The sequence below is a fragment of the Lepidochelys kempii genome, chromosome 1, assembly GCF_965140285.1.
Source record: "Lepidochelys kempii isolate rLepKem1 chromosome 1, rLepKem1.hap1, whole genome shotgun sequence".
Classification (NCBI taxonomy): domain Eukaryota; kingdom Metazoa; phylum Chordata; order Testudines; family Cheloniidae; genus Lepidochelys; species Lepidochelys kempii.
The window spans coordinates 257,834,405-257,860,924 of NC_136380.1; the positions used below are offsets into that span (position 1 = coordinate 257,834,405).

General features: G+C 48.9%; 1 protein-coding gene across 1 annotated transcript; it reads right to left on the minus strand.

The window, feature by feature from the left end:
• Positions 1-376: 376 nt before the first annotated feature.
• On the minus strand, positions 377-26,520 carry LOC140906384 (cytokine receptor common subunit beta). Its single transcript, XM_073330213.2, is given in 17 exon segments — positions 377-800; positions 803-1,113; positions 1,115-1,254; positions 1,256-1,850; positions 4,753-4,856; positions 10,111-10,180; positions 11,590-11,680; positions 13,111-13,282; positions 13,381-13,526; positions 13,926-14,086; positions 14,177-14,312; positions 14,965-15,136; positions 15,569-15,711; positions 18,197-18,381; positions 21,733-21,862; positions 25,019-25,188; positions 26,312-26,520. Coding segments are annotated over 16 exon segments (2,736 nt in total). The 5' UTR covers positions 25,089-25,188; positions 26,312-26,520; the 3' UTR covers positions 377-690.

Sequence of the window (26,520 nt, forward strand, 5' to 3'; positions counted from 1 at the left end):
TTTTTGTCTCCTATGATGGGTTTTCCACTGCTTTAAGGACATTTAAGGACACTGCTAATAAGGACATTATTCCACAGGATAGTAGATGTCACAATTAGGAAAGGTTTCCTGATCCCAGCCAAATTTCCCTGTTTCTGTTTCAGCCCTTATTCCGACGCACTTTGTCCCATACTCAACCATTCCAATCCTTCCTTGGTATCTACACCCTTCCAACACCAATTCTTCTGGATGAGTATTATCTCTCTAAATAAACTAGACTGTTTAAAGAATGTGAGGCATTTCATTCCAGGTGCTTGTGACAGAATCTTATCTGTGACATGACGTTTGATCATTCATGCTGTGAAGTTTGCATTGAACTCAACGTTATGTTCTGCACCAAAACCATAGCAAGACGAACATGGTAGTGGCAGAGGGATTAGAGTGTGTGTAATGAGCAGGTCTCTCCAATGGGGATATATTTTCTGGTTTCTGTATCCAAATATATAATACAGCTGAGGAGGACATGGTGCTAATTGATGTCTTTTACCCCCTTTGAGAGTGGAGAAGGCTGGAAAGAAGAATTGCAATTTTTGTTTCCCTGTGTAAGAGGGGTGGGGAACAGTGGGGAAAACAATAGTGATGACATGCTTTGAATGGTGGAATTTTCATCCAATCACTAGCTCTCTTGTCTTCACCAGTCCTCTTGCAGAGTTAGCAGAGTTCCCTGGCCCTGACAACTGGTTCCCGTCGTTCCCATAGTGGCAATGCAAAGTAAGCGTCACACTTTAGAGTTCTGATGAGCTGAATGGCCTGCGTGTGGATTTGAGGCTAGGAAAGAAGCAGTATTCCTCCATCTTGTGTAGAAAAACTGGCCCAGTGTCATCGGGGTTGAACATGACCATGTTACTCTCGTGCACAGGCTCTGCTTTAGAAGTATCAACCCCCTCTGACAGGAACAATCAGGAAACACTGATGGGTTCTGAGGTGCCTTGGGGGGCCTTGAGGAACGTTACATGACTCCCAAATGCATGCTGGTGCGCTCCAGAGGGAGTGGCTAATGCTGGAGATGGAACTGGGACTGCGACATCAGTTGTCTCAGGGCCCAATTCAGGGCTTGGGGTGCCCTCTGTGGCCTGGGCCGTCAGGGTTGGACGTCAAGACGGCGGCAGCAGTGAGCATCCCCTCTTGCGGGGCCAGTGCAGGGGACAGATGGGCAGAGTCTCTTGTCGGCATCAGTGACAGACCTTCCGAGGTGACGTATCCCACTGGCCATTTCCCATCATCCCAACTGACCAGAGTTGTTTAAGATGGCAGCAGTTGGTGATCTCTGACCTTCGGTGTCCCCTTGCGCCACTTCCCCACCTGCTGGCTGGCCTTGTGGCCCTTCTTGCCCTCCAGCAAGTGGCTGCTTCATCTCTTTCTCAGCAGGAAGCGAGATGAGGTGGAGCTGAGCTGCTCCTCTCTCCTCCCCCACCAGCAAGGTCTGGGAAGGGGCCCCCTGGGGTAGGGACAAGTTCTTCAGGGATGCTGGACTCCCCTTCGTTCCCAGTGGGGCAGCTTCCTGGTCCTGATGAATGTCAGGCAGGGAGCACCCCTGGGGGAAGTGCAAGTATGGACCATTAAAGTCAAAGCAGGACATGGGTGCCTGAGAAGCAGTGACCTTAGCACTGCTCCTCCAGGGGAGCGTGGCTGGTGACAAGGACTGACTGGTGCTCTGACTCAAACGGCAGCTAGCCGGGGCTGCAGGATGTGGAGCTGGAGTTGTCATTTCAAGAGCCTGATACGGGTTCTCTGGGTCCAGTGCACCAAGGAAGCACATCATCCTCTCGGCCACAGCTGCAGGGAGCTCTGCTGAACTAACTTTCATTGGTCTGCAAGGGGGAAACAAGAGTAATCAGAGATGGCACCCTGCAGAGAACATCACATATGGACAGGGAGCGGAGCTGAGGGCCCCCTGGGAGAAAGGTCTCTTGTGGGTTAGAAGGAATCTTTCCCTGGTGGAAGATTATCCCATAATTGCCTATAGCAGAGTTTCTTGCTCCTTTCTCTGGAGCAGCTGGCACTGGCATCTGCTCCTGGCAGGATCCTGGATTAGATGGACCATTGGCTGGACCCAGTCTGGCAATTTCTGTGTTTCTGGAGTCTAAGGGCCCAAGCAGCACATCACCCTTCAGAGACCGTGATCACCACCACCCACATTATATAGCACCAGATCTTTGCCTGGCACTTGGCAGAGATTGTAAAAAGACATGGCCCCTGCCCCAAGGAGCTTACAGCCACTGAGGTAGAAGCTAGCGAAAGGGAGGGGACAGGCAAGGAGTGATGGGGGTTCAAAGCAAATACAAATAATGGCCTGCACTTTCCAAAAGTGACCAGTGATGGCTGGGCACCCACCCATGGGTGGTGGGTATCAAAGGCCAGGGGAGACTAAGCCAGAGAAGGGGTACAGCTATAAGTGTCTCCAAGTTGGGACTCAGGCTATTCTAACTGAATACGGCCTTCCTCAGGCTACTCTTCTTAACCCAGAATCCCTCACAGTATAGAGCATGATGGGTACCCTGCATCAGCACAACCTCCCTATACCAGGAGCTGTGAGGAGGGCAGTCTTGGGCTTCTTACATTGGCCCCACACTTCTCTTGCACTGGGGGAATTATCCTATGGCCTATTGCAACTCCTACTGGCTCTTGTATGCTGCCAGAGCCAGAATCAGCCCCAAGAGTGGTCAGGGCCTCACTTCCAGATGACAGGAAAATAGGGCGTGTAGGGAAGGGGGCATGTATGCATCTTTGTGCAGGGGGTGCTTATCCACCTCCATTTCCAGGTTGGAAAATCAAGGGCATTGAGGCAAGCCCATTTCCAGAAGCCCCTAAACTGAGTGGATCTCAGTTTCAGTCAACTGCAGAGGGGTGTGGCCCAACCTCAGGGTCTGTGCTGAAGCTGACTGGAGTGTCTAACTCAGCAAGACAGGAGTGGAGGGGTGCCTGTTCTGGCAGGAGGGGGTTCCCTGTGGTATCCCAGCTCATCGAGTGTCAGTCTCAAGGGAAGACAAATGGAAATTGATGCGCAATTTGCCCGGAAAAGGCTGCCATGAAGGCAGAAGCAGCCAAACAAAGGGCTGCACACCAGCAAGTACTGGACTTAAAAGACAAAGAGATTGAAGCACAGAAAGATGCTCAGGAGGAGAAGAAAAGAGAACTGGGTAGCAAATGCCCTGTCCAAAAAAAAAAAGGGAATTTTAGATGTACTGTCTCCACCATGGTCAGTGTCGAAGTCTCTGGCAGTAAGTTCAGGAAGAGGGTGTGATGCTGCACTCCATATGATTTTATGAAAATATGCTAATGAGTGTGAATATAATGTAACTGGAATATGCTTCATGCAAAAGGTCTCTTGTAAGGTATCATTACAAAACTTATAATCTACTGAGTGTGGTCATCCTATTTGTATAAATGTATCATTCTTGTATCTGAAACTAGAAATATGAAATATAACTCTGAGGTCCTATTGTAATTATGCAAATTGTGGGCCATTGATGGTGGTTTGGAATCTTGATGGTTCCCATCAACTAGGACAATTGGTTGTAAACGACTCTGTTTACTTGCAAGCCTTCCTGTGAGTCAGGCCAGGAAGAATGAAGGCTTGGGTTCTCACAGGACATGTGACCATGGCACCTGGTACTGGAATCCATCTTTCACCTGATGCTTTTCCATTTAGAATGAGGGGTGGGACGCCAGAGAGAGACAAAGGATTTCTGCCTTGTGCCAAAGCTATAAAAGGGGGTGGAACAGAAGAAAGGGCTGCAAATCATGAGAAATCCCCTAGCTACCACCTGAGCTGGAACTAGGACTGTACCAGGGGAAAGGATTGGGCACAGACTAGAAAGGAGTCTAGTCTGTGAAAGAAGCTTATTGGAACATCTCTGAGGGTGAGATTTATCTGTATTCAGTTTCTTAACTGTATTAGGCTTAGACTTGTGTGTTTTGTTTTATTTTGCTTGGTAACTTACTTTGTTCTGTCTGTTATTATGTGGAACCACTTAAATCCTGCTTTTTATATTTAACAAAATCACTTTTGCTTATTAATTAACCCAGAGTAAGCAATTAATACCTGGGGCAGCAAACAGCTGTGCATATCTCTCTATCAGTATTATAAGGGGTGGACAATTTATGAATTTACCATGTTTTAGCTTTATTCAGAGTAAAACAGATTTATTTGGGATTTGCATCTCATTGGGAGCTGCGTGTCTGGGTGCTAGAGACAGGAGCACTTGCTAAGCCATTTTCAGTTAAGTCTGCAGCTTTGGGGGTGTGGGACAGACCCTGGGTCTGTGTTGCAGCAGATTAGCATATCTGGCTTAACAAGTCAGGTTTCTGGAGTCCCACACTGGCATGACAAATGGGCTAAGAGGTAATCTCAGCACATCAGGTGACAGTCCCAAGAGGGTTTCTGTGACCCAACCTGTCACACACCTCCATTTCCAGATTGGGAAATCAAGGGCATTGAGGCAAGCCCATTTCTAGAAGGAGAGATCAGGGAGAAAGGGCTCAGGGTTTGGGACTGGTGTTTCCAGGGAGCCAGGGAGAGCAGGGGCTGCAAGTCCATCCATTGACATTTCCAGATGGTCATGTGGAGGATGTGCCAAGGTTTATCATTCACACCAGTTACATTTGCCATCCGTCCCTGATGGGATCAGCCACCCAGAGGAACTGAGATGCCACCATCACCAAGCAACGTCTCAGAGAGTATCACCACTGAGCAGTGCACTGACCACTCACCCATCCAGCACTTGGATGCAGCTGGCCAGGTCCATCTTCTCGGAAGGGCTCTGCTTGCCAAAGTCCAGCTGGCTGCTCGGCAGCGGAATCCCAAGTGCTACTTTCTGAAAAGAGACAAGGGCAGATAGCACTCCTGGCAGACAGAGGGTGATTCCTTGAGGGCAGAGGGGAGCCAGAAGCCCCATAGTGGAGATACCACAGTGTGTGGTAGCACTTTAACCCCTCTTGGGGGCAACATTGCTCCTGGGGACTGATGGTTTGATGGGGGGAATAGGTCTGGAGGCCTCCTGCTGGAGGCCTTGTGGCCCTGCCTCATCACACCCCAGAAAAGAGCAGAGGAGAAGTCCTCCAGGCAATCTAGAGTGGCTGCAGGGGAGCAGCTGCTGGAGTGACCAGTCAGGGGGCAGAAGGGCCATATAAAAGGAAGCAGCAGGGACACAGCAGTCAGTTGCTGCCTGGAGCTTGAAGAGGGAGAAGTGGGTGCATGGCTGGCTGGAAGAGCAGCAGGACCATTGACAGCTCATTGCAGGCAGGACTGAGCCCAGGGAAGGCTGCTGAAGACCAGGTGCCTGGCTGGCAGGAAGAGCAGCAGGACCATGGCCAGCTCAGTGTGGGCAGGCTGAGCCCAGAACCTAGCCAGACTGGAAAAGGGTACCATGGTGGGCTCTGCTGATCTGGTTGAAGACTGAGTCCAGGGAGGGCTGCGGAAAGGACACCGACTGAGGGTACTGAGGTGGGCCCCTTTTGGGCCGTTAAAGAAGGCAGCACCTCCGGGGGAAACCTTGATGCTACAGCCCCATACCAGGGCCATGAGCAAGACCTAGAGACTGTACACCCCGGAAGGGGGAACAATGTGTATGATTCAGCTGGAGGGCTGAGCCATTGAAGAACCACCAAAAGAACCATTGGCTGAGGGCGTGCTCACGAGAGGCAGGTGCCACCCTGTTGTAAGAACTGAAAGAAAACCAGGCTCACACCCGACCAGGAAGGGGGCACCCACAAGAGGTGGGTGCTGCCCCGTTCAAAACTGAGTGTGATTGCAGGCACGTATCGGCCAGAGAGGCTCACAAGACATGGATGTTGACATTACAGGTGAGGTTTATTTTGTTCTCCCTAGGCCTTTCATTTCCCCAGTGCTGATCTCTCTCATTTAACTCCGCCCTTCGTCAGGTAGTGCCAGGTGTGTCATGGCAGCTCTGCCCAAGGAGTAAACGGCAACAGTGTGGGCAGGTGCAGGAGGGCAGCAAATCAACCATTGTGCGTAATGTCAGCCCTGCCCTGGAAGACTATGGGGATGCTGTAGGCAGGGACAAGGCCCAGGAAATCAGCCTGTGTCTATAGCATGAGAGCTCTGCCATCTCAGGGTGAGCTGGGGCACACCATTTCCTGGGATTTCCGGACACCTTTGGATCAGACACCTAATGAAACGTGACAGACACTTAAAACCATGGGGTAAGGAACAGAGTCCAACTGTGGATTGAAAACCAGCTGTACGACTGGGAACAAAGAGCTATTGGGAATGGCTGCTCCTCAGGGCGCAGAGAGCTCATTACTGAGCTGTCCTGGGGCCAGCCCTGGGAGCTGTGTGCATTATGGATTTGGACAGAGCACTGGGCAGCAGGCTGGTGACGTTTGTCAGTGACACAAGATTGTTTCAGTTAGAACTAGAGAGACTTGATAGCATCTCCGGGTGGATGTGACCCCTTCGAGGGAATGAGCAACACGATAGTAGGTGCAGTTCAGCTTGCACAAGATTAAGCTAAAACACAGTGTCAAAAATACTATCACCTGGGCTTCTCCTATGCACTGATGGGCAGGGTCCTCGGAGGACAATGTGTGATGTTATCTGATTAAGATAGGACCATATAGATCATTGTTGCAACCTCTGTTCTATATTTGCAACAAATCTCATACAAAATGTGGCATGTAAGATACCTATGAAAAGGTTATGATTTGCTGGTTCTGACTATGCTATCTGTATGCATGTTTCATTTTTTGTATTTGAAGTTCTAAGTATTGGCTCTATACCCCAGGAGCAAGCATTTGAAATCCAGGTAACTCCCACAAGGTAGTTAGCCAGCACATCTTGGAGGGATTATTCAAATTAAGTGGCTCATCAAAAAACACTTACTGGAAAATAGACCATGGGAGATGCTCATCTACACTGAAAGAACTGTCCTGCAAAGGTGCTCTTTGAGGTATAGGTGGTGGCTTCTTGTAGCGGGGTGGTCACCCCGCTCCGGTTAAGAAAGGGTTAAAGGCAGCCAAGGGAGGCTGGTTGGGTAAACAGCCACAGGTGTGGCCACACCCAATTAGGGTCCAGTTGACCCTGATGGGTCACTGAGGCGTGGTGGGCCATGGGGATTGGGGTTCCCCAGAGAGGGCTATAAGTGGTGGAGATCAGGAAGACACTGGCCAGCAAGAGGCGCTCCAAGGCTGGAACTGAGCTAATTCCTGGATGTCCAGCAGGAGATGCTGCAGTGGTGAGTGCCTGCCATGCTACACTTCTTCTGTGTCCAAACCTTCATGCATGGACATGTGACTTGCCCATGTGACTCCAAACACTCTCTTGTCACCTGTAATTTTCCAGTAGCTGTGCTGAGAGCTTTGTGTGAAATGATAGGTTCCCTCCACATGGCAGAAGATCTAAAAGGCCCTGGAAAGCCCTCCATTTTGCCTCTTTCCTGCCCAAAGCTCTGGACTATGAACTTCTATTAATGGAAGCATTCTAATGAAGGAATTGAGGACCTTTCAATGATTTGGAAGCAGCCAGAGACTTGACTTAAGCCAGTAGTTTATTCCATCACTGCTACAAGCCTGAACCAAGAACTTTGCAATTACTGTATGTATTTGATTCCTTTGAGCAATTTTAACTCTCACCTTTCTTTTTATAAATAAGCCTTTAGATTCTAGATACTCAAGGATTGGCATCAGCATGATTTTGGGGTAAGATCTGAGATACATATTGACCTAGGTGTGTGGATGGTCCTTTGGGATCAGAAGAACCTTTTCATTTTTTTTGAGACTGGTTGTAAAGAACCACTCCTCTCTAAATCCAGCGTTTTCGGTGGTGGTATAAGAACTGGAATGTCTAAGGAAACTGCTTTTATGACTTCTTGATAGCCAGGGTGGTGAAACAGAAGTTTACTTTTGTTTCTGGTTTGGTATATCTTATGGAAGAATACCCACCAGTTTTGGGCTGTGTTTGCCCTGTTTCTCAGCAGTTTGGCATTCTCAGTTGTGACCCCCTGCGGCACAGTTACACAATGTAATGGGGTATTTACTCTACAGGTGCTGTGAAAGGGTAAAGGCTTGAGAGGCCAGTTAACCTGCCTTCTTGAACTTGGAGGATGGGCCAGGACTAATTAGAAATAAAGCCCAGGTGGGGAAGAGAAGGGCTTGTGGCCACAAAGAGCTGAGTGAGCCTCGTGGGAGGAAGGAGACCCAGGGGAGAGGAGGTGGGAAGTGACCTGAGAGAAGGCTGAGAGGGAGGAGGCAGAGCAGATAGGCTACTCCAGGGGTGAGTGGGAAGCCTGACTGGAGACGTGGACCCTGAAGAGCAGTAGCTTGCCTGAGCCCCTGAGAGAGGGGAGGAGCGTGCCAGCCCCTGGACAGCGGGGCTGTTGAAAGCACAAGACCTGGAAACAAGCTGTGGGGATAAGCTACAGTGAATGAGGCAGGCCTGTGGCCACCTGAGCCCAGCCAGGCTGAGGGTTTTGTTTTGTTTACAGTTCTATCGGACTTGGTAAAGGAATCTGTTGGCCAGAAGGGGCAGGACTCTGTCAAGTCATCTGACCGGAGAGCCAGGGAACTCTTAATGGCTGGAGCAGGCCAAAGATTAGTAGGGGAAAACTAAGACAAAAGTTGCTGTACTGCTCCACCCAGCCAGGAGCAGGTGTGCTGTGGTGGCTACTTGCCACAGCCAAGCCTTCAGGAACAGAACAATGGAGGTGTCTGTCCAGTGGGGGGCAAAGCTGTGAAAGCTGATAGGTTGCATGGGAGCATTAAAAATGGAATGGAAATAGTGCCCTTCTGTCAGACCGGGGGAAGGGGGGGAGATGCTCTCCTTGGAGCACTACATTTCTGATCACCTCCCAGGATGGAGGATGTAGCTGAGATTGAAGAGCTTCAGAGAGGGCCAGTGGAGGTGGGTCAAGGTCTGGGCAGCAGTGACAGGACAGAAAAAGAGTGACAGATTTATTGAATGTCCTATTTAAGGACAAGGGGGCGGGGAATGGTGGCTAGTGTCAGGCATGGAAGATCTGGGGTTAAGTTTCTGTTTCTCTACAGAGTTTGTGCATGACCTTGGGCAAGCCATTTAACCTCCTTGCCTCAGTTTTCTAGCTGTAAAATGGGATAATAGTTCTGCCCTGCCTCATAAGGGCATCATAAGGAGAAATACAGTAAAGGTTATGAGGCACCCCATACTGTGCTGATAGGAGCCATGGAGGAACCTGGCATAGATTTGGCTGAGGTCTTTAGGAATTGTGTTGTTGGGGAGCGCCACCACTTCAGGGTGGGTTGGGGATGAACTGTGTCCCCTTGAGGGGGACCTAGGCAGGGGCCACCACCCTGTACGGTGATTAAACCTGCTCACCGGGGTGCAGTTGGTACAGAGGTGGGACAGGACCATGACTCAGCCTCCTGCCTTCCCCTTCCCCAGCCTTTGGGGGCACAAGGAGGGAGCAGTCCCTGCGCTCCTGCAAATCAAACACTGTGACTGGCCCTCACATGGAAATGCATGTAGCTGGGACTTGCCCTGGAAGATCATTACTAAGGGGACTGGGCAGACTGGGTGGCGACTCCTTTTTTTCCCTTCTCCCATATCAAGAGAGGGTCACTCAATACAAGTAACAGCTGATAACATTAGGGGGAGGGGAGAGAAGAAATAGATCTTCCCACACTGTATTGGAAATCTCCCTGCCTCCGAAGGGCAGAGAGCTGTGGCTTTATAAAGAATCATCTAATGGCATGGCTCATAACATGGGAAGTGGTGCAAGTTACACAGGTAGTAACCGAATCTCAATCATAGGGCCAGGAAGTAATTTCCCTATGCAGAATGTTGCACTCTTGACCACATGCATTCTGGTCAGGAGCTGGTTTACTTCTGGAGCATCAGGTTTTGGCCACTGAAGCAGGATAACAGATGGGAGAGACAAATGGCCTAATCTGCCATTTCCACTTTACTCGTAGTGCTCCCATCATCCCCCAGGCGGAGGCAGTGGTTTGATCAGTATTTACAGGTTCCACCTGGGCAGCTACACACTCAACAATAAACCCCAGGGCAGCATTTCCCCTTTCTCTGACCCATGCAGAGCTTCCACTTCCACTTCTCCACGGTCAGCAGTTCTCTCTTACCTGGAGGTAGCTCTGGAGCAGCTGACTCTTGCCGGGATTTGGAATCTTTTCCTCCCATTTTTTCTTCTTGCTGTAACAAGACAGAGTTTGCAGGGTCATTTCTCTTGGGAGGAGGCTACACCAGACACACAGCCTTACCCTGGGCCCCCTTGTCAACCCAGAGGTCCTGAAACTCCATGGCCCTACACTCAAGCTGCAGCCCAGGCATATCCCCAGCTGGACTAAGCCCTAGATCATGGATAGGGGTGTGCCCATGCAGCACCTCCCCCTTGTTTCTCTGCCCCTCCCTGCGCTCACACGATCCATTGTCTACAGCCAAGCTCTACCGCATTTGCTCCAACCCCTCAGACAGAGACAAACACCTACAAGATCTCTATCTATCAAGCATTCTTAAAACTACAATACCCACCTGCTGCAGTGAAAAAACAGATTGACAGAGCCAGAAGAGTACCCAGAAGTCACCTACTACAGGACAGGCCCAACAAAGAAAATAACAGAACACCACTAGCCGTCACCTTCATCCCCCAAATAAAACCTCTCCAGCGCATCATCAAAGATCTACAACCTATCCTGAAAAATGATCCCCCACTCTCACAGATCTTGGGAGACAGACCCAGTCCTCGCTTACAGATAGCCCCCCAACCTGAAGCAAATACTCTCCAGCAACCACACACCACACAACAAAAACACTAACCCAGGAACCTATCCTTGCAACAAAGTCTGATGCCAATTCTGTCCACAAATTTATTCAAGTGACACCATCATAGGACCTAATCACATTAGCCACGCCATCAGGGGCTCGTTCACCCGCACATCCACCAATGTGATATATGCCATCATGTGCCAGCAATGCCCCTCTGCCATGTACATTGGCCAAACCAGACAGTCTCTATGCAAAAGAATAAATGGACACAAATCTGACATCAGGAATCATAGCATTCAAAAACCAGTAGGAGAACACTTCAACCTCTCTAGTCACTCAGTAACAGATTTAAAGGTGGCAATTTTGCAACAGAAAAGCTTCAAGAACAGACTCCAACGAGAAACTGCTGAACTAGAATTAATTTGCAAACTAGATACCATTAACTTGGGCTTGAATAGAGACTGGGAGTGGCTGGGTCATTACACATATTGAATCTATTTCCCCATGTTAAGTATTCTCACACCTTCTTGTCAACTGTTTGAAATGGGCCATCTTGATTATCTCTACAAAAGTTTTTTTTCTCCTGCTGATAATAGCTCATCTTAATTAATTAGCCTTAGAGTTGGTATGGCAACTTCCACCTTTTCATGTTCTCTGTATGTATATATATCTTCTTACTATAAGTTCCATTCTATGCATCTGATGAAGTGGGCTGTAGCCCATGAAAGCTTATGCTCAAATAAATTTGTTAGTCTCTAAGGTGCCACAAGTACTCCTTTTCTTTTTGCACTCTACCAATGCATCTGGAGAATCTCCCACTCCCAGTGCAGACTTACCTGAGTAAGCCTCTATAACCGCACCAGCCAAATGCTATCAGCACGATGGTGAAGACTGGGACCAGCAGCGGGAGAATCAGTGGTGACCAGACTGAGACAGATAAATGAGAGAGAGAGAACAGCAACAGAAAATGGCTTCATTCTATATCAAACCTTATGTTGTGGATGCTCTTGAGGGAAGATATTGAGGTCAGGAAAATGTAGGTTGCCTATCAAGTCACATGTCCTAACTGACAGTTCTGTTCAACCATAGAATAGTTGCCCATGTGGGATAGACTAAATGTGACCTAATCAGGACAATGAATCTGTGAACACGTTTGCTAAATCCAACTCGTGATTTGATCTAGCCATGCCTGACCCCTTTCTGTTGGGTTTTCCATGACCATCTAGACAACCAGTTTACTTTTTTGCAAACATCTGGGGACGAGCTTGTATTTGTGTTTTTTAAAAAAAATGAAGAAATTCCCAGAGCAAAGAACTTTGTTAAAGTGAAGTTCAGACTGAGAGAACAGATCAGCAACTTCAGGGTGAAGATCCTTATGAGAACATGGCAGATATCAACAAAAAAAGAAAAACACCCAGTCATTAGAAATGCCAGGAGACTTGCAGTTGAGCGTGAATTTACAGGAAACATTAACATTTGAGTCTGTAAATTCACAATTAAGGCCTATTCAGTCACCTCTCCTGTTGGTACAGGTTCAGGAAGCCAATCGGAGACCAAGAACCGCACCATCAGACCTAGTGACCAACCACACAGTCTGAATTCCAAATGCTGAACAACACATCCATGAAGCAATGCTTCTCTGAATGACCAGAGAAACCCATGTAAACTCCAACAGATTTGCTTAAAATCAGTTGCAAAGAGCCCATCTTTTCATTATTTCACAAACATGAAAATGTTGTTCAGAATGAACAGTTCACCCAGCTCCACTGATTGATCCCTTTCTACCTTCTAGCATGGATCGTTCCTTCCCTTTTCCAGCCCTCCACGTAGATCCATGAACTTCTCACACTGGCTTTCAGCCCCATTTTCATCCTGAACATGCCCAGTGGGATCCAGTCTGCCTGGTTCCTCTTAAAGGTAGTAACCTGGACACCTCAAAGCTGGCAGTGCAGAGATACTACATGTAGGGGAAGATTACAGTCATTTTCCTGGGAATCATGGAACTAAAACCTCTGTATGACACTCTGATAACGTAGGCAGTTCATGCTTTTAAGCCTCCTTGTGGAGGCCCCGTTCTCTTCTCACGTAGTGCATCCACTTCCAACTCCTGATTTTCATACTGTTTCCTTGTTGCCATGGAAAATGGCAGCCCTGGGCTCCCATTCAGATAAGCCAATTATATTCCTTCTCTGTGAACTGAAGCATGCAGCCAGGTATCAAGGGGACCCCGGTCAGGCTCTTTGCTTAATTAACTGTATGAAACCCCAGTTCCCCTGAAACCCCAGCTAAAGGACCAGTTTCTCTAGGGAGGGAACTGACCCCCAACCCCCCAAGCCAGTAGCCCAGCTGGGATGTACCACTCTCAGTTTCCCAGGTGCACTCCTCACTCCACTCGCTCCAGGGCCCCAGGTAGCCATCCATGTGCACCCTTGCCCGCATTTTCCCCCTATAGTGTGTGGAGGGCTCCAGCATCTGAAGGGTGAAGATGAGGGGAGGCTCGTCATTGCTGATGTTTACACCCTGGGCATTCTGGGAAGAGAAAAGATGGAGGAGGGGTGAGGAACTCTCTGTCCCATCCACCCACCTCCCCAGCAGAGTCCTGGGCTCCCAGCAGTACCATCACCTACCTCCAAGGAGTCACCAGTCTTCCAATACAAGAATTCATATCTCTGGCCTATATAGGCATAGCTTAGGATCTGTTTTGTCCATCTCAGCTCATACTCCTGCTCTTTCCTCTTTGTCATTGTCACGTTGACAGGCGCAAGCGGCTTGACTAGAACACAAACAACACGTTAGGAATATGCATCCATCTCCCAGCTTATCTTCCTGCCCATTCCCTTTCCCACTCTGGGCTGTGGGCAGGACTAAGGATATGCTGGTGCGAAACTTGTTGCCTGAGCAGACTAGCACCAAGGACGGCTAATAGCAGTGTCCCCGTCTGACACATCTCATCTCCACATGCCCATTCTGTACCTCCGCGCAGCAGTGCTCTGTCGGTGCCAGTCAGGAGCTCCAGTGCTGGGAGCTTCCTTTACCAGCCATCTGTTCCACCCATGCATCACTGTCTAGCTCTCTTGTTAACCATTCCACCTCTCTGCCAACCCAAGCATTTCCTAAGCTGGAGGAGAAACCTCCAGATAACCCTGGGCAGAGGATCCAAATGGGTTCTCACTGTTTTTGTTGGCTTTAATCAGTTTCTCCTCCTTCTTGGGCCGGACAGTTATGAGGTACTGGCTCAGCCTGCTGGGGTTGGTGACATTGATCTCACAGCAGTGGAACAGGTAGTGGCTGCCAGGCAATTCCTCCTCATGGACTGGAGAGCATTCTGTCTCTCTGGGGAAGAGAGCAGCCAGGCCTGAGTGAGCAGGAGGGATGGCCAGATACAGGAGGACAGAAATACGCTGCCATGGGCAGGTCACTTACTCTGATGCCGGTGGGGTTCTGTAGAAGAGCGTGAACAAGACAGAGCTGGTGACCTCTCTCCTCACTTCCCAGCTGCACGTTAGCCGATCAACCCCATTGAAGAGGCAGCAAAGGTTCTTGGGCTGAGCCTCATCCCCTAGTGAGGAGCCAGTGGTTAGTGCAGCTCTGGGAGGGGCAGGGTTGGGAGGGATGGGGAGGACAGTGGAGCGGGGACTGATTGTGACCGTTGGAGGGAGGAAGGGAAAACTTTTACTTTCAGGGTTCTCTAGGGCAGTCCAGAGCATTATGCTGGTCCACTCATCCAATCAATACAATCCACGTATTGTGAGAGACAGAGACTGGCCTCTCCTGAGCTCATATACCAAAACCCACCATCTCTACTGGCACTCACTGGCCCTTTAGCTGAGAGGCCGGATACTGAGCACAGCTCTGACTTCTAGAAGGGCCCCATCAAGGCCAGGGGTTTGAGATGCCGTGGCAGGGGAAGAGTGCGTAAGGACCCTGTACTGCCCCTACCAGTGCTGCACTGGGACTGGTGTCGTGCTCCTGGGCCGAGCAACTAAGCAGAGTGCTGCAGTCTCTGTGGCTCCTGCTCTGCTACCTGTCAGTGACAGCAAATTCACTTCAAATAAGAGAGCAACAGTGAAACGGGACCATTTTCATCAAATTCCGGAGATTCTCCAATGTCATCAGCTCAGCCCCCGAATCCTCTGGAAGCGAAGCACAATATCCTTTTGCTGCCAGCATGTCCCTACTTCCCCTCACAACCCTTCAGCCTCCAGAATTACCTTCCTGGGACCTCCAGGACACGGCAGTGCTCCATTTGTTGGACTGCCCAGACCAACCAGCGCCCTGGCTTGGCTTGGATCGCACACGAGCAACATAGTTGCTGCTTGACACAAGGGCATCACGCCTCAGCAGGCAGGGGGAGGAGCTTGCGACTGACACCGAGGAAGATTTCTGTCAGTGGGGATGAGATAGCGAGAGGTGAGGGAAGGTGGAGGGAGAGAGAGAGACTTGTCAGAGAGGTTGGGGAAGGACCCTTTCCTTGGGAAATTCAGCTCAGCCAAGCACAGCCAGCGCTGTGATCCCTGGGTAAGGAGGAGCCAGATGCTCCTTGTGCAGGGCTCATTGTTCTTATAGCACACAGGCTGCTTTTTAATTGCTAAATCTCTGGTCTTAACCAGCCAAGGCGATGGCTGGATGGCACAGGACTTCTAAGATGCACACACAGCTAGCTGCAGCGTGCACGGACCCACGGTCTGGGCCATTCAGGTTTCAGAGGATTGGCTGGGTTCAGCGGTAGCTGAGCAGGTTTCAGAGGATTGCAAAGGGTTGTCTTCTGCAACCAAGAACAGCACATGCCAATGCCTAAGCATATCTCATGCCTACCTCCCAGGATTCACACTCCCACTGGTAAGTCATGTCAAGCTCCAGTGCATTGTGCAGCCAGTGTCTTCCCTTTCTCCCTCCAGCTGCTTCCCAGGCTACTTCTGTGACATTGATCCAATGCTTCTGAGGTGGGAGGGTCTGGACTGGAAATGGGAAGGGACAACATGGGCTGTGGTTATTAGTGGATGGGGAGAGGGCAGAGGGTTTTTCCAAGTTTTATTTCCATAAGGAAGGACCCAGATCTGCCTAACATCAGGCTTTTGTGTGATTTCTCAGGACTGCTGCAAAAAATAAATAAATAAATAAATAAAAAAATCTAAGGTCTGTTGGCACTTGGCAGTGAAAGAAATGAAGTTGACAAGGCCTTACAGAAAATAGCGATGAACAGAACAGAAGGAGAATAGGGAGGTGAGTGTTGTCAGGTAGACCCATAGCAGCCAGCATTCATTTAAAGATGGAGACATATTACTGTGTATTTTTCTGAGTGAAAAGGTTTGTTTGACATCAGTTTTTTCCTAATAGCAGAGAAACCCAGGTATAGCAAGGGTGTGGGTCAGTTGGGAGGAGTACATCCGCCTTTTCCATTGTAGGCAGGTAAGGAAGGAATCTATTTATCTATCTATCTAGAATCTTGTAAGTGAGAAGCTATTAAACAGGTGTCACAATGAAAATGAAACTCAGTTCCTAGCAGAATTATAGCTGATATGCAGAAGCAAGGTGAAGGGTTAGGGACAGGGTGAAAAATCAATTTTTAAATTAAAATTATTTTTTATTGAAATCATTTTTTTAGTTTTAATCAAATACAGCCTTTTTTTAAAAAAAAAGTCTATTTAAAATTAAATGTGAAATTATGACAACTATCTTAAAGCCTAAATTTACCATAATCTATTATAATCGCTTGAAGGATAACTCAGTGGTTTGAGCTTTGGCCTGCTTAAACCCAGGGTTATGAGTTCAATCCTTGAGGGGGCCATTTAGGGATCTGGGGCAAAAATTGGGGATTGGTCCTGCTTTGAGCAGGGGGTTGGACTAGATGACCTCCAGAGGTCCCTTCCAATCCTATGATTCTTTTAAGCAATACATATTTGCTGCAAGTTTTAAAGACTGTGAGACTGAACTGGTGGAAGTCACTGGCTAAGCACCTGGATTCAGAATTTGTTACAGTGCTAAAAGCAGCTTTTGACAGCAGTAACCTCTTCTGTTGGTGTTTAGAGAATATTTTCTTCATTTCTGTTTATTCAACTAGTTCATTCCACATTAAGAAACCAACTGGAGTTGAAAAAGTAGGAAAGCTTGTTTTGCTCTTCCAATCTCTGTATAAAAATTAGGTGTGAGAAGACGAGATCTACTAGTTTTAAAATCTTGAAGAATGTGGGGATCCGAAACAATGAATTAAAGTCACTTACTACTTCCTTTGTTTAACAATTCTGTTAATTTTAAATGCAAAACATGTTTTGACAAACATTTTTTCTTATGTATCCAGCACACATAAAGTAGTTTTATTTAACTAATTATAGTAATCCTAATACAAACTAAAATGCTGGTTTTGTGCCTTTTTAATTGAATCTGAATTTCTATCCAAATTGAGCCTAATACCAATCACAAGTAAAAATGAAACGTAACCTAGTAAGTAAGAAATGTATCATTCACCTTTTTGTAACCTAATACAAAAAAGTAAAAAGGAGGAATCTGAATAAATGTGTTAGGCTATATAAATGCTTTTAAAACATGTATAGGTATTGTGATGCTGGTAAACCAGCTGCCAGCTCCTGTAAAGTCTGTAAGCATCAGCTGAGCACTGACAAATTCATAGCTGGAAACCAGACCAGCTCACTTATAAGTTAGTAGTGTTCAAGATAGGTGTTAGACTTGTAAGGATGTGTTTAGACTATAAAATGCTTGTAAGTTGCTGCATACATTAATCTTACTTGTAATGTCTGTATTCCATGCTACAAGGTATATTTATAAAAATGCTCACTCTGAACTAATGCACTCAGATGAGAAGGGTAGCTCCCCCCACCTATCCAGGTGGACTATCAAAATTAAGTGGACCGTTGTAGCACAAAATTTGTTGATTGCCCCATCCACTCATAGAGAAGAATGTGCAGAAGGCCTTGTCCCATCGGTTTGAATGCTGGAAGAGGGAAATCAAGATAGTGGACATGAAGATTTTTCATCTCTGCTGTTTGGACTCTGACAAGGGCTGGAGCTAAGAAACAAAAGCCGAGGTCCCTAGGGTCAACCTTGGATTAGCCCTGAAAGACATTCAGTGCTGATCGATTACTACATCTCTGTCACCTTTTGAAAGGCTATATTTAGTTGCAAAGCAACCTGTGTTAATGGTTACCAACCAATGAAAATCAACATCTCTTTAGAAAAATAACTAAAAAAGTACAAACACAAAACAAAATTAAAATCAAGCATTTAAATCAAGGCTTGCTGCTTGCTGATTTTAATCATGATTAAAATGGAAATTGTTTTGATTTAAACCAATCCACTCTGATTGGGGATCAGGAGTCTTGGTTAGGGTTGGGGGACCTGCACAGAGGAAAAAGTATTCATTTCAGAGAATCAAAAATATTCCTGGAGAGAAGAAATGTGGAGAGAAGGGTGGTGTCTCGCCCTTACCATTCTGGAAGAGGCTGACGTTCAGCTCAGCCTGCAGCAACCGATCAGGTTTGAAAGTGTAATGGTCGTGCACCCCTAATCCAAAATCGGTGCTGTTCCTGTGGCAGCTCCAGAAGACACAGGAGTCCTGGCAGAACAGCAACCCCTCAGGTCCCTGAGACTCACATGGGATCTGTATGCTTCTCCTATGTGCAGAGAAAGAGGGTGAGGAGGTGATGTAGATACAGATAGCTAATCCAAAATAGGTTCCTGAAATCTTCCCCACATCTATTCTATTCTAATCAATATAAGTTCTTTTACTGCACTCATTGCTGTAGTATCTGAGCACCTTCCAATAAAGCCTTAAGAAATGTGAATATGTCTCTGCTACAGTTATTATCTTACCCTAGCCTCAGGGGGAGAGCATATACACATATTGCTTTGCATTTATATTATATTTGTATTAGAGAAGGCCGGTCAAAGAAATGAGCCTTGTAGTTGGTACAGTAGGTGGTGAGCCAGAGGTGATGCACAGGGGGGCATGTGGGGTCATGTGTCCCCCACCATTCCTGGGTCACATGGTGCAGCCAGGCCCTCTCCCTGCAGGGCAGCTGAGCCGGGGAGCTGTGAGCTGCACCTGTCAGGGAGAGCAGAGGCAGGAGGAACAGCTGGGAGCTGCAGGGAGGGGCCACTGCTTTCCAGGAGGAAGAGCTGCCGGAAGCAGAGGATGACTTGAGGTTTTTCTGGGGTTGTGCTACCCATTATCAGCAGGCATGGGCCGTCTCTGGCATGAGCTCAGCAATACTGGCTGAGGTAAACATATCAGACCTCTCCTCAGCTCTATACACTGGCTTTCCATAAAATGTCAAATAAAGTTCAAGGTCTTGGACCCTATCTTCATGGCACCCCATGGCCTGAGCCCAGGGTATCTAACAGATCATCTAAAACTCCAGGATGAAGGTCAACAAATCTACTCCTCGGGCACACAGGCAGGGCCGGCTCTAGGCACCAGCAAAACAAGCAGGTGCTTGGGGCAGCACATTTCTAGGGGCGGCATTCCGGCACCGGCCACGCCACCCCTAGAAATGTGCTCCCGCCACCCCAGCTCGCCTCCGCCTGCTCTCCTGAGCGCGCTGCCACGGCTCCGCTTCTCCTCCCTCCCAGGCTTGCCACGTGCCAAACAGCTGTTTCGCGCGGCAAGCCTGGGAGGGAGGAGAAGCCGAGTGGCGGCGCGCTCGGGGGAGGCAGTGGTGGTGGAGCAGAGGCGCGCTGGGGCGGAGAGCGGTTCCTCTACTCCCCCCGTTACTTCCTGTGCTCCCCCCACCCTCGCTCACCTCCGCTCCGCCTGCTCCCCTGAACGCACTGCCTCTCCCTCGCCTGAGAGGGAGGGGGGAGAAGCGGAGCGGCAGCGTGTTCAGGGGAAAGGGCGGAGCGGAGGTGAGCCAGGGCGGGGGTTGCAGGGTGGGGGGGAGCTGCAGGAAGCAAGGGGGTGGGGGAATGCGGCACGCCTGGGGGAGGAGGCGGGGCTGGGGATTTGGGGAAGGGGTGGAGTTGGGGTGGGAGCCGGGGGGGGGGAATGAAAAAAAGCAGGGGCAGACAAAATTTTTTTTGCTTGGGGTGGCAAAAATCCTAGAGGTGGGCCTACAGGAAGGGTAAAGTTGACCTGGGCAGAAGACCTTTCTCTGGCGCTACTGAGGCTGTGGAATGAACTCCCCCAAGAACTAAGGACCATCCCAAACCACATCACCTTCCACTCCAAGTGCAAGGTGAATTTCTTTGACTTACCTTCTCTAATACAAATACAGAGCAACATTTGTATATTAACACCCCTCCTCCCCCAAACAAAAAATGACTCAAACTGCACTGCACATGCTTCTCCCCCTGGGGGAAAGGATCAGAGAGCTAACCATGTGTTACAGATGTGTAGTCATGTTGGTTAAACGCGCTCCTGGAAGGCACTCAGATATGACAGTGATGAGGGAAGTGCAAAAACCCACATAGAACAGAATGCTTCCATTGACCCTGCTGCAAAGAAGGGAGGTGTGGAAGGTCTGTGAGAGCAGAGCCAGCGCTCACTCCTCTGCTGATGAATGAACCTCAACCCAGCTGTATTCTAATGCCTCTTTCTCCACTCCAGGTGCAGTAAGCTAACAGGCCCTGCCATCACTCACACCTGGGATCCCCCAGAAAAATCAAGGGAGAGTGACAGAAAAGGTAATAAGAAAAGGAGGACTTGCGGCACCTTAGAGACTAACAAATTGATTTGAGCATAAGCTTTCGTGAGCTACAGCTCACTTCATCGGATGCATTCAGTGGCAATGAATGTAATGAAAATAAACTGAGTAACGCACCCTCCTGCATCTCCCCATCCTCCCAATGCAGACCTAAAAGAGTCTCCAACTTCCACCTCCCAGCAGGGCCAGCACAGGTGTCCACGTGCACCTCAAAGCCTGGTTGTCAACTTGGATCCCTTTCCCGCCTCCCATTCCCACCTCTGAGGTTCAGGAGCCACAGGCTTCCTGTGTCCTTCTGCAGCAGAATCATAGAATCATAGAATATCAGGGTTGGAAGGGACCTCAGGAGGTCATCTAGTCCAACCCCCTGCTCAAAAGCAGGACCAATCCCCAATTAAATCATCCCAGCCAGGGCTTTGTCAAGCCTGACCTTAAAAAATTCTAAGGAAGGAGATTCCACCACCTCCCTAGGCAACGCATTCCAGTGTTTCACCACCTTCCTAGTGAAAAAGTTTTTCCTAATATCCAACCTAAATCTCCCCCACTGCGACTTGAGACCATTACTCCTTGTTCTGTCATCTGCTACCACTGAGAACAGTCTAGAGCCACCCTCTTTGAAACGCCCTTTCAGGTAGTTGAAAGCAGCTATCAAATCCCCCCTCATTCTTCTCTTCCGTAGACTAAACACCCCCAGTTTCCTCAGCCTCTCCTCATAACCCATGTGTTCCAGTCTCCTAATCATTTTTGTTGCCCTCCGCTGGACTCTTTCCAATTTTTCCACATCCTTCTTGTAGTGTGGGACCCAAAACTGGATACAGTACTCCAGATGAGGCCTCACCAATGTCGAATAGAGGGGAACGATCACGTCCCTCAATCTGCTGGCAATGCCCCTACTTATACATCCCAAAATGCCATTGGCCTTCTTGGCAACAAGGGCACACTGTTGACTCATATCCAGCTTCTCTTCCACTGTAACCCCTAGGTCCTTTTCTGCAGAACTGCTGCCGAGCCATTCGGTCGCTAGTCTGTAGCGGTGCACGGGATTCTTCCGTCCCAAGTGCAGGACTCTGCACTTGTCCTTGTTGAACCTCATCAGATTTCTTTTGGCCCAATCCTCCAATTTGTCTAGGGCCCTCTGTATCCTATCCCTGCCCTCCACCGTATCTACCACTCCTCCCAGTTTAGTATCATCCGCAAATTTGCTAGAGTGCAATCCACACCATCCTCCAGATCATTTATGAAGATATTGAACAAAACCAGCCCCAGGACTGACCCCTTGGGGCACTCCACTTGACACCGGCTGAACAGGGCTCAGGCACTTACTTGTCTATATTGTCCTCATAGTGAAGAGTCACACTGAGGAAGCGACGTGCCTCTGTGCACTCCTGCCATGTGCAGGTCGTCTGGGAGGTGTAGTCATTGTAGCAGCGTAGGCTCTGCATCGGGAGGCTCTCTGCAGGGCGAAGGAAAGCACAACGCTGCCGATGGGTCATAGAGATGGGCAGTGAGGAATAACGGGATGTGCACACCGGTGCCATGGCGGGAAGGGCAAAGATGGGGGAAGGAGGCGCGAAAGGGTAAACTCTCCCGGGAGTCCCTCGCATGTCAGTTAGCTCACGTGTCAGGGATGGCATGGACAAAAATCTCCCCCTCCCCGACACTCACAATCCAGAGGCTGGAAAAGAGAGATTTACTTACCAGGAGCTGTGGTAATGAGAGAATTGTCCCTGTGCATTCACAGTCTGGCTAACTTGTGTGAGTCTCTCATGCGTGTTGGGCTACTGAGTGTTTTTCTTAAAGCCCCAACGTCTGCATTGAGGTTATTATCCGAGAATCTCACTTTTCATGTACAAAAAATAAGTGTCTGATCTACATGGTTGGGAAGAGAAGCTTGAAGGATGAGCCCTAAATGCACCAATGACAAACGACAAATCACGCCCCTCCCCCCCCGCAACTGTATTCTCATTCAAATCTCATGATGTTGAAGTCACTCTCAGGATTTTTTGGGCCTGACTCTTGATTTCTGAACGCTGGGGGTTGGCAGTTCTGATTCGCATTGTGGGAGTTGTCCTGGTGGTGAGCACACACAACCCTCGTTGAAAGCCATGTCTGTGGGGGATGCATGAGCATCCTCACAGTGTCACGGGTCAGATGACCTCCGCTGCATACAGGAGTGCACCCACCAACCAACTTCATTCCTTCTCCTGAACCACACAGTCCTGATGTCCAAGGCCAGCTACGGCGCTGCAGGTGTGCTAGTGGAGGAAGATCTTATCCATGCAGGAACCTGCACTTTCCCAAAGGTGTAACATAGCCCTATGCACCTCTTCACCCACGGAGAATGTGTCTGTTTTGAGAGGTTTTTTTGACATCTTTCCCAGAGAGCTACAAATGTCTGTTTGGCTTTCTAACACAATGTCTAAGGTGTGCATACATGTTTCCTTGGGAGGGGAATGGGATCTAGGGAAGAATACAGTGAAGGAGATAGACTGTTTGTGATGGAAATCAGACACTGCCTTGTATTTAGCTGTGCCACTCTGAGTCCCTTTCCCAGCCCTGAAGAAGAGCGCTGTGTAGCTCAAGAGCTTCTCTCTCTCTCCCCAGCCGAAGTTGGTCCCATGAAAGATATTACCTCTCCCACCTTGTCTCTCTAATTCCCTTAGGCATGACATTCAACTGGGGCCTCACAATCATTTTGTCTTTGTGGATTGCTGGATAGGGTGGAGTGGAGATTATTGCCTGGAGTTCACTGGCCCTCCTAGCCGAGGCTATGGCAAATCGAAAGGCAGTTTTAAGAGATTTAAGGGAATGTGTGGGGTGAGAGAAACATTGATAAGGCCTTTTAAAAATCTAGCAAATGGAATGGGAAAATATAGTTCTCCCTTCGTGGTGCTGATGGGGAACAGAGATAGGTACTTGGTTCATTTTCTGAGAAGGTGCAGACGGTCCAGAGATCTCACAGGCAGCAGATAATCTACAATTGCTGGAATTCCAGTTTGAGATGCAATCAGTTCCTTATTAGTGGCTCAGGAGGGAAATCTTGTCCCTTCTGGTGTGTAAAATTTCCAGGTAGACACCACCCTTGATTGGAGTAAAATTGTCTGTGCTGTCTGTGAGCAGGGATAAAGCTGGGCCACACATGGAATTCCCATTGCATGGGACAGTTCAACATTACAAAATTGGGTTTCCTTCTAAACTGAAACGAAACCAAAGGCTTTTAAATTACTCAGCAATGGAAATTCTGAAGAGTTTGTTTTGCACATGTAGTACAAGAAAAATTTCAAAATTTTATTTTAAAACAAACTTTGCATTGAGAAACGTGTTTTGTTTTGTCACTGTTGTATTCTTTTTATTATTGTTACATTATTTCAGGAGGTGTCGCTGGCAGTAATGCACTGTAGGACATGTCACATGATGTCAAGCCATGCCACAAAATGCCTCTAAGGCCCAAGTGAAGGACTCGGCAATGAAGAGGGCTGTCCTGGTGTGAGCATGGGATTTGGACCTGAGAATAGATCACATAGCTTAATAGCCTCAGAGGTCAGATAGGCCTGGAGACTTGGGTGTCTTTCCCTGAGCGTGTGAGAGATGAAAGCCCTGCCAATAGCACATTGGGCTGGGGAGTGTGATTGCCCCAGCACATCAGACATCAGACATTCACATCCACCTCTGGAAAGAGAGATGTGCATGAGGCACCTCCTCTGAAACCCGTTTTAGGGTCTGTATGGGGTCTGGGCTTGGTGCAGAGCTGGGGCAGCAGGGGCTCAGAGGAAACATTGAGGAATTTGTAGAAATTCCTCCCTCTCTAAAGTACACTGACCTAGAAGAAAGCAACAAACAACTAGCTCTAACAGTGCGCAGATGGGAGATTAAACCTAGAAACAGGAGCAGTCAATGGACATGACAGAGGGTCCTGTTTGTTCTCTGCAGTGGTAAAGAAGGAATTAAGGCGGTTCAGAGGGATGGACACTCCTAGACATGGGCCTTTGACATTGACACTGGTGACTTACTCTGTCTCCCTGCCCCTCACATATTCCCCCCTCCTCTCTCTCACACACACCTCACACAGAGTCATCCTCCCATTTGTCCACATCTCCAAATGGATATTTGTTCACTTACACTCCCACCTGAATCTATGTGTCATTCTATCCCTCCACGCTCCTTCAGTGGTCTGTCTATCCCTGCACTGCTCCTCCAGTTCACCCACCTACTCACCAGCCAGCTTGTTCACACATTTGCACAATAGCCCACCTGTCCATTCATCCATCTACTCACTCTCCTGCTCTTCCATCCATCCATCCATCCACTTCTCCATTCACCTACTTCTCCATTCAGCCATTTCTCCATTCAGCCATGCACCCTCCCACCTGTAAGTCCATCCACATTTCCATCCACTTACCATACCATCCATTCACATAAACAATCACCCTCTTGCCTGTCAGTCTAGTCACCAACATACTCATCTGGAATGGCAGAGGGAGCAGTCGAGCAGAGGAAAGGGGGAAAGAAGGAAAGGGAATGGAGGAGAGTAAAGGGACTGGAAGGAGGGGAGGGAAGATGATAAAAAGGGCAGGGAAGAAAAAGAAGCGGAAAAGAAACTGAAACTGACCTCGAGATTCTCCGACCCTGAAAGCCCAGCACAGAGCCAGCAGAGCACTCCAGAACGCCTTCATGTTCATGCCAGCCTGAGCCCACCAGCTCAGTCTCACTCCCTGTGCTCTGGGCTGGTCTCCGGCCTGGGGTTCTTGCACTCACACTTGTTCACTGCTTCTTTGTCACCTGTTAAATGCGGAAGCCAAGCTGTGATGGTCAGGTGGGGGAGGTAGGGAGCTTCTGTGGGATACAAAACTTCCCCTCCCTGCACTGAGGGGACCTTTCACTGATCCATCAAGGCCACAAGGGACCATTAGGTCACCTAGTCAGACCTCCTGTAGGAGGGAGGATGGAGAATAAAATTTCCTTTGCAGGACCAATTAATTGCAGAGCAAGGTCCCCATCTCCTTACTGCGGCGTTGCTGAATGCCCAGAGAACTGAGAGGCAGTTGTGATCTATTTGACTAACAGGCATTGTCCCTATTAACCTCATCAGCAAGAAACAGTCCTAGGCTATGGAGTGAGGGGAATTCAGTCTCCATGTTCATTCGTTCCCCGGACTTCCCCCAAACACAGAGACACACACCCACACTTCCCACATTGGTTCCCAAGCCTAGCCTGGAGACACACCATCCTACCCTACCCCGCCCCATCTCCCCCACTCATATACATCTCCCCTCTCTTGGGATGAGATGGGGATTCAGTCTTCATGTTCCTTCAGTTCTGGGCTTCTACCCCATCTGCTTCTCCTCCAGCAAGCCCGCAGGTGAGAATTGCTTTGAAGTGATTCCAACTGGCAGTTTGCAGCCAGCTCCCCGGGAATTGCTTTGGGACGCTGACCCACAGGCATAATCCCAAAGGAGCTTTAGTGTCTCTTTTTGTGGGATCTAGCATTGAATTCAGTGGTGCAAAGAGCATGGCCAAATTCTCCATGGGGGTAACTCAACGGAAGTTAGAGTTGCACCACTGGAGAATGTGCCCCCATATTACTGCTTTCTAAAGAGCATGACAGACGCCCCCCGCCTTGGCCCCAGCCACAGAGCCATGCCTCTGTGCTCTGGCGATGTCTGATCAGTGGCTTTTTCCCACTTTGCGGGAGCATGGAGATGGGGAGCCATCCAGAACAACCCCCAGCTTCCTAAATGCCATTTCCTTTGATAGAATCTGGTGTGCTAGACAAGTGAACATTCACCACAGAGAAGAGATCCCACTGTGACTGATGGCTCCAGAGCTCGTGAGCCCTTGTCTGTCTGGGGACAGGCTCTCTTTGCCACGTACCCTTCCCCCAGTAAAGGCGGAGTTTCCTCACCTGAGCCAAGAGCTGCCGGTGGGACAGCCGCCTCACAGCAGGTGGATCGCTGGCCCGCTCAGTTCTCAGTTCCTGGCAGCTGGAGCGCCTTTACGCATACAGGAATCAGCAATGACCACGGCTGTCCAAAACTGGAATGGATCCCCATGGGAAATAATGAACCTGGGATGGACATTTTGCCCTCTGAGGGCTTCCACACCCCCATCTGC